This window comes from Pipistrellus hanaki (assembly GCF_964339955.1).
Source record: "Pipistrellus hanaki genome assembly, chromosome: 16".
Classification (NCBI taxonomy): Eukaryota; Metazoa; Chordata; class Mammalia; order Chiroptera; family Vespertilionidae; genus Pipistrellus; species Pipistrellus hanaki.
This window is the reverse complement of record NC_140518.1, coordinates 6,324,268-6,332,051: the sequence shown is the minus strand read 5'-3', so window position 1 is coordinate 6,332,051 and position 7,784 is coordinate 6,324,268. Positions and strand designations below refer to the sequence as shown.

Sequence of the window (7,784 nt, the reverse complement as noted above, 5' to 3'; positions counted from 1 at the left end):
TCATTTTAAATGAATGCATCACTCTCTCATTTACCTCTATTTGTGCTCCTAGAATAAACCCCTCCTCTCACTGGCCTCTCATGACTCCATTTATCTGCCTAATTTTTACTTGTCCTGCAGGTCATGGCTATGACCTCTTCTCCCCAATGAGCCTTCCTCATGGGTTGGATGCCTTCCAGGGTCTCCTGTAGCACATCAAGGTCACTGCTATTATAGTATGTACCTCACCCCATTTTAAACTAATGACCATCTTTCTCTAGCTATGGACTGGAAACTGCTGAGGGGCCACTATAGAATCTTCATTGCTATAGCATCACAGAGTATGGGGCCTAAAAGTTGCTCAATACCTATATTTTGATTTTTAAATGTTGAATGTGAGGCAGGGAAGCAAAATAAACCAAACCAAACTATCACTTACTGTTTTTGGAAGCCTGGTTTTGAAAGAAATCTTGGTTGGATAGTAGCCAAAATGAATTGTTCTGATCAAGAGTACATTTTTTAAAAGTGTGTTTTTTAGAAGAGGAAGGAAAAAGGAAATAACAAAAACAGGAGAAATTAAGTAACAGATGGAACATTACTTTTAGGGGCAGGAGGTGAGGTAAGCAGGGAGTGGATCGGATCCAACACGAGAGGTCAGCCTGAAAAAGGAGAAGGAGAAGTTCTTTGTCACAAGAAAAAAAGGGAGGTGAAAGTGAGAACTGAGAGAATTTTTAAATATGACAAAGTGAAGTGAAGATTTCACCCCTGAGTAGTATGCTCAGTGAAATGTCAGAGAAAGACAAATACCATATGATTTCACTTTTATGTGGAATCTAAAGAACAAAATAAGTGAACAAAACTGAAACAGATTTATAGACACAGAGAGCAGGCTGATGGTTGCCAGAGAGGAGGGAGCTTGGGGCACTGGTGAAGGAGGTAAAGGGATTGAGAAGTACAGACTGGTAGTTACACAAAAAACACAGGGATGTCAAATACAGCAGAGGGAATATAGTTAATAATATTGTAATTAACTGGATGGTGTCAGATGGGTACTGGAAACATCAAGGGGAACACTTTGTAAAGTATATGAGTATCTAATCACCGCGCTGCATACTTAAAACCAATACAAAATAATTTGAATGTAAACCATAATTGAAAAGAAAGAAAAAAGAGCAGCAGAGCTTTTGAAATTATTATAAAGATTCATGGTAAGTTAGCATCAATGCTACAACAAGAGTTTCCCCACTATCATAAAATAAACCAATTAATAATTATACTTTTAAAAAATGTACTTCACCCACGAGACATTTTTCTGTGAAGTAGGAAGCAAATTCTAAGAACAGACCAACAGATGTGCTTGGCAACTGAGGACAGTGTTTGCGGAGTCTTGAAATAGCAGGGGAAAGTCTGCCTTACACACATGAGGACTCTCAAATCCTGCTGGCAGCCCTACCTAGATAGATAGTTCTTAAAACAAAAGGAAAATTTGTGACATTCTTCTTTGAACAAATGGCTCACAATAACATCTGATCAAATTTATGGCAAAAATGACATTGAACAAAACAATGTTAATGGAGAACCATGAAAAGCAGGCAAAAATAAAATATTATGTATAATCAACACAAAATTTTTTTAAAATTGGGAGTAGTACAACAGATGTGTGTGTCTGTGTGTGTGTGTGCGCGCGCGCACGCGATGTACACACTTGTGCATACCCTTATATAGAAGAAAAACCATTTAAAAATAATAGTAAATACACAAAAAACTGTTGATGAGGTGAAGAGGAAATCAGCACTCACACAATCATAATACACTCAACAATTTCAAAATTGCAACCAATGCTGTGGTGATTCCCATTGTTTTCAACAGGTATGTTTGAACTGCTTTTCCAATGCAGGTGCTTGTTCCTTTGTGAGCTGAGGGGCTCGTAACTGGATTTCAAAACAATTCCTGAAAAGGTTTCTGAGGAAGGCTCTTAAGTCGTCCTTGGGTATTACAGCAAACTCAGAACCAGGATGTATCAGAACCTGGCGTGCAGCAATCACGGCGCCTCTAGCTGTGGATTATATCCCTCACATAGTTCAGTAAGATACCTTTTCAGTGAATGTCATTTTTCAAAAAAGTCACGCTTCAAAAAAAATCCCAAGTTTGTAGTTTTATTTATTCAAAACCCAGTGCCTGGTTCTTCAGATAACTTCATTAACACTTTGTGTTGCTTTTATCACAAATTTTCTATTGGCCCTAAATTTGAGGGGAAGGGTAATTTTACAATGTATTCATTTATTAACTAAATATACAAAGAGTACCTAATATTGATGTTGATGATTTTTAAAAATTATATAAAATGCAAATTATTGCATGTAACAGAAGCTTAGAGGACATCAGCAAGGCATGACCGGGCTTCACGGGTCGTCTGAATGAGAGATGAGTTTCCATCTCATGGTTGTATCCACCTCTTCATCAAAATTCCCCACCTTCTGCTCCTTAGAAAGCTCTACCAATACCTAAATAAGAAACAAGAAGAAAACAGAATTACCAAGTTGTTGACTGTCTTACAGACAGGAACAATGTGTGTTACTGTCACGTGCAATTTACAAAGACTACACAAAATTGTCAAAGTTGGCTCACCTTTTCCAGCGTGCACTGAGAGAGGCTGTATTCTTCCAGGTTAAAATTATGTTTCACTGGGGGGAGAAAAGACTAGCAGTAGACGCTTATAACTTATTACCAATAATTTTTTTTAAAGTTATATGAAATAAAAATGTAAACCATTCATATAAATGGACTACAGAGCTGAACAAACAAATCCTTGGTGAGAGGGAAAAAAATGAAAAGTCAGAATACAAATACGCATTAAATAAATCTTGATATTAGAATTTTTTCATATTACACATTTGTTACATGTGTTTTATTACTTAGTTGATATGTCCTGGGAGATATATAGGTTCCTGGAGGAACTGCATAATCGACTGATAGACTCTTACATGGAGGAAGATTTCAATCCCATTCCATTCCCTTTAAGAGGACCCACTACTTTGGTGGAACTGTGTGTTTCAGCTCTCTTCTGGGCATCCCCAAGAGGAAATCTGCATGAGAGTGGTCACCAGATTTACATATTCACGAGTTCACAGTTCTCCATTTATACATTTAGAACCTTCCATGAGTGGGAGCCACCCTTAGGTGCCAGGGATAGAGCTGTCAATGAAACAGGTAAAACAAGAACCCCTGCCTTTGTGTAGTACACATTCTAGTGGGAGGAATATGGACATTAGGTAAACAAGCAATATATAATAAACATATTAATGTACATAAGTATAAAAAAATAAATGATAGCTACTACTGAGAAAAAATAAATCAAATGAAATAAATAGGAAATGGAGGGCACTCTTTACAGATAGCTAAGAAGGGCCACAATAACAAGATCATAACTGAGCTGGAACCTGAAAGAGGTGAGGAAGCAGCTTGGAAATTTAAGAAGCAGAATTCCAGAAAGAAGGATTAGCAAGTGCAGGAAGTCAGGGTGTCTAGAGTAGAAGGAGCAAACCAGAGGTCTATATTATGTCAAGCACTGTTGGTGAGCCAGGCACTGTTCTAGGCTCTTCACGAATGAGCTCATTTAATCCTCCCAACAACCCTGCCAAGCGGCACTGATGCTATCTCCCATTTTAGAGATGAGCCATCCAGATGCGGGGATTAAGCAACTTTGTCCAGTGTCTCCTAGCTTGTAAGCAAACACAGGGAAGTTTCCTGTTGCCTTTATTTTGTGAGTGAAATATAAAGCAAGGACATCAACTGTGCGAGAAGAGCAGGAAGGAGACACATATGCAAGGAGAGGGGGAATGAAGTGAGAATTGAGGACACTTGGTATGAATGGATTACATACATGTAAACAAAGCAGACAGGACTAAAGGGCTTTCTGAATTTAATGTTATGAATTCACATTAAACCAACCAAGCACAACTGTGTGTTTTCTGCAGCTTCCATCTGCACTGGAAATTAACCTCTTTCAGAGGCTTGGGTTAACCAAAACTGGCATTAAATCCCGACCACTTTGTACCATTAGGATTCTTAAGATCATACATATTCTACAGGACCTGTTTAAATTGTATTACACAATTATTTCCTATTAAATTACTAACCAAGCCTGAATTAATTCTCCAAAAGTTTTCTTGTAAAAATGGTCACTCTTACCTGCTTCTAATTTGTAAAAGGCCTGAGATAGAGGGTAAACATCCGCCACGGGCAGTTTATAGGCCAAGAAGGTGGAATATCTGGAAATAGGAAAATGTCATATTTGACATTGAGTTTCAAGGAGAAAAAAAATGACCATCAAAATAATTGCTGATATTACCAGCAATTTCCTTTTTGATAATAAAAACAATGCAAATTAGACCTGGCTAGCTGGCTCAGTAAGTTATAGTGTCATCCTGTGCACCAAAAGGTTTTGGGTTCAATTCCCAGTCAGGGCACATTACCTAGTATGGTGGTTCAATCCCTGATTGGGGGTTCAATACCTGGTTAGGGAACTTACAGAAGGTAACCAATGGATGTTTCTCTCTCACACTGATGTTTCTCTCTCTCCTCCCTTTTTCTCTCTAAAACTCAATAAACATATCCTTGGGTAAAGATTAAAAAAGTAATAATGCAAATCAATGTAGTTCACATATAAAATAATCTAATTTATCAAAGGACATTTCTTAAAATGACTTTGGTAGTTGGCTGTTGGAGATAATTATCCAAGAAATAATCCAGCATAATTATATTATACTATTCTCAGTTTACACAAACCTTTTTCTTATTGAACATAGCTATTCCGAACTGATCCCTTTGGTAAATTCAGACGAGGTTGGAATTAATCTCAATTCAATGTTTCATCCTTGTCACCAGAAAGCTAAGAGAGCTATGAGGTTGGGAAAGAGGGGCATAATAGTGGATGGGTTCAAAAGGTTTTAAATAAAATGTCCCTGACCTCTGAGGAGAGAAGAACCGGGACTGTTGTTTGGCATCTTGCTTCCACATGCTACTTCTGGCTGTGTGACCTCGGGCCCCATTCTCAGCTCCTTCCTACACAGAAGCCTGGTGCTCCCAGGTAGCTCCAAAGCTGCCCCAACTTCCAGGACTGGCCCTCTTCATCCCAGATGCTGCCCTGCTAGCCTTGCCCTTCGTGACCTTCCCACCTACATCAAAACTTCTTCTCAGGTTTGTGACACCAAAGGTCTAGGAATAGGGCTGTCACATGCCCAGCCATAGACCTCAGGTAGTGCCATTATATTCATACTATGCTAAAATGGAAACAGCAGTTACGTTCTGCTTCTCTGGGGTGATTATCTCTCCAAAAAATTTCCAATTCAGTTCATAAATGGAAAACTCTTTGATTATATCAGTTACTATTTGTTCCCTATGAAGGGAACTTACCCTAAACAGTTACATCTTTTAAATTATGAATATTAACATCTTTTGAATATTTATTTACAAAGAGGCCAAAGGAGGATGCCATGGGCCTGACTATGGCCCTGTGTGGGTTTTAATAATCAGAAACCTCTCTTATATTTCCCCCCAAGTCTTCCGCCAGAGCTGGGGATCAGCCCTGGATGGCAGAGGAGACCCATGAAAGCTGTCCCTAGGCCTCCCTGGGAGATACAGCTACCTGGGTAGCTCCCAAATCTCATAATCTGTAAGACTCAGCAAGTCCATTTTTGAGGCCCCAACTTTCATTATATAGTCACCCTGAAGTTCTCTCAGAGCAGAAAAAGAACCAACGAATGGGCAAAAACAACAGGTTTCTCCATAATCAGAAGCTCCATTCACCTTTCCTGCAGGGCAGCCTGTGGGAAAAGCTTCAGAATCTCAGTGTGGACCAAAGTCACTTGAGAAGCTTCCTGCACTTTTAGTTCTAGAATGTAATCCTTGCCAAATTTGCTTTTCAGGTGTTGGATGGAGCCAATGCATCTATGGATAAGAAGGAAAACATGTTGGAATGAATATTGGCTCTGAAATTTTTTACATTATTCCTAAATTTCGAATAAAAGGGAAAGGGAGTTACTGAGGGAGCTGAAAAGAAAAACTCAATCTGGTGATTGTCCCTTTTAATAGGAAATCTCATTTTGGGGGTCAAGTGAAGGCTATGGAAAGACACCCACCTCAGCCTTCCAGACACCATGATGGCAATGCGGTCACAAAGAGTCTCTGCCTCCACCAGGTTTTGGGTGGTCAAGAGGGCCCCCTTCTCTGTGTTTTTAATGGTTAATTGAATCATTTTCCTGAAGTAAACCAATAAAATCAACACCATTAAATTAAAAAAAAGCATGAGATGGAGGCAGGGGAATGAGAGAAAGGGGAAATTTTATAGGCAAAATACAGTTTATAAATCATATTTAGATCCTAATTAAAAACAAAACAAAACAGAGAAATGTGACTACTGATTAGGTTTTTGTAGCATAAAGAAAAATTTTAAAATATTTTTATTATTTAAAACCACACCATTTAGGAGTGATTCTGGTTAAGTTAAAAATTCCAAACCAGCTGGCGTGGCTCAGTGGTTGAACATTGACTTATGAACCAGGAGGTCACAGTTCAATTTCCAGTCAGGGAACATGTCTGGGTTACAGGGCTCGATCCCCAGTAGGCGGCATGCAGAAAGCAGCTGATCAATGATTCTCTTTCATCAATGATGTTTCTATCTCTCTCTCCCTCTCCCTTCCTCTCTATAACAAATAAAAATATATTTAAAAAAAGAAAAAAGAAAAACTACATATCTTTTGTAGAAACTAACTGAGATATTTATCAATAAAGGACCTGTTGCCTAGTATTTGCTTCAAAATAAATTGGGGAGTGGGGAAATAAAGTGGGTGGAGGTATAGATGAAGAAATATTGACTTTGTATGGATAATTGTTGAAACTGGGTGATGGGTAAATGTGTTCATAAATGATTCTCTTTATATTTGTATAACAATGTCCATAATAAAGTTCTTTTTAGAGGTCAGACAGTCACAAATATAAAAATGAATTGGAAAAGTTTATTAGTCCAAATGGAAAATCTCAGATAGAAAACGAAAAAGAATTTATAACTAAGAAGTTATATAAACAAACTTGACAGATTAGGTAACGGGGGTTGGAGGGCAGCAATGGGGAAATTATGTCACTAAATTAATAGTTCCTAAGGAAACAGTTATAGACATCTCAATGAGTAAAAGACAAAATCAAAATACACCCCAAATTGCAATACCTAAAACTCCAACAAAGTCCTTGAGTGCGTTTGTTTTGCTGTTCTTAAAAAAAAAAGGTGAATACCACATGAATACACTACATTAGTGAATCTAGAAGGGTTGAGCAGATGTGGGGGCAGGGTAAGAGATCAACCAAATGACTTGTATGGATGCATATAAGTATAATCAATGGACACAGACACTAGGAGGGTGGGGACATATGCTGGGAGAAGGGATAGAGGAGGCTGGGGGGAGGTCAATAGGGGAAAAAGGAGACATGTTCTACTGTGTGTAATGCTTTAAACAATAAAAATTTTTTTAAAAATGTGGATACCACATGAATATGCTACATTAGCAAATCTATTTGTTCAATATTTGTTTTCCTAATAATATGGAGTATTCCACTGCACTGGGAACCCGTGGATTTGCTTTGCTACGGCGGCCAGTTTAGGGATGAAACATGACATGAGGTTTCTACTGCTGGCTCATAGGGGACAGTTCTCACCACATCTGCTGCTGTCCTGTAGGATCCATGCCTGTAGATGGTTCATCCAGGATCAGGATGGGCGAATTTCCCAGGATGCTCAGCAGGAAACACAA

The 7,784-nt window shown here is 38.5% G+C and overlaps 1 protein-coding gene across 6 annotated transcripts in view; it reads right to left on the bottom strand.

The window, feature by feature from the left end:
* Positions 1-1,636: 1,636 nt before the first annotated feature.
* The window catches only part of ABCA6 (ATP binding cassette subfamily A member 6), a 46,765-nt gene continuing 40,617 nt past the window's right edge, over positions 1,637-7,784 (bottom strand). For 5 of the 6 annotated variants that reach the window (XM_084863689.1, XM_084863692.1, XM_084863691.1 and 2 more), the window contains 6 exons: positions 7,690-7,784; positions 6,120-6,239; positions 5,788-5,928; positions 4,171-4,250; positions 2,608-2,663; positions 2,120-2,483 (listed from right to left, as the gene is read on the bottom strand). In XM_084863689.1, coding sequence (XP_084719815.1) covers positions 2,382-2,483; positions 2,608-2,663; positions 4,171-4,250; positions 5,788-5,928; positions 6,120-6,239; positions 7,690-7,784 — 594 coding nt within the window. In that variant the 3' untranslated portion in view covers positions 2,120-2,381. Of the gene's footprint in view, positions 2,484-2,607; positions 2,664-4,170; positions 4,251-5,787; positions 5,929-6,119; positions 6,240-7,689 lie in introns of all 6 variants that reach the window. The other variant, XR_014793118.1, reaches the window with a different exon arrangement.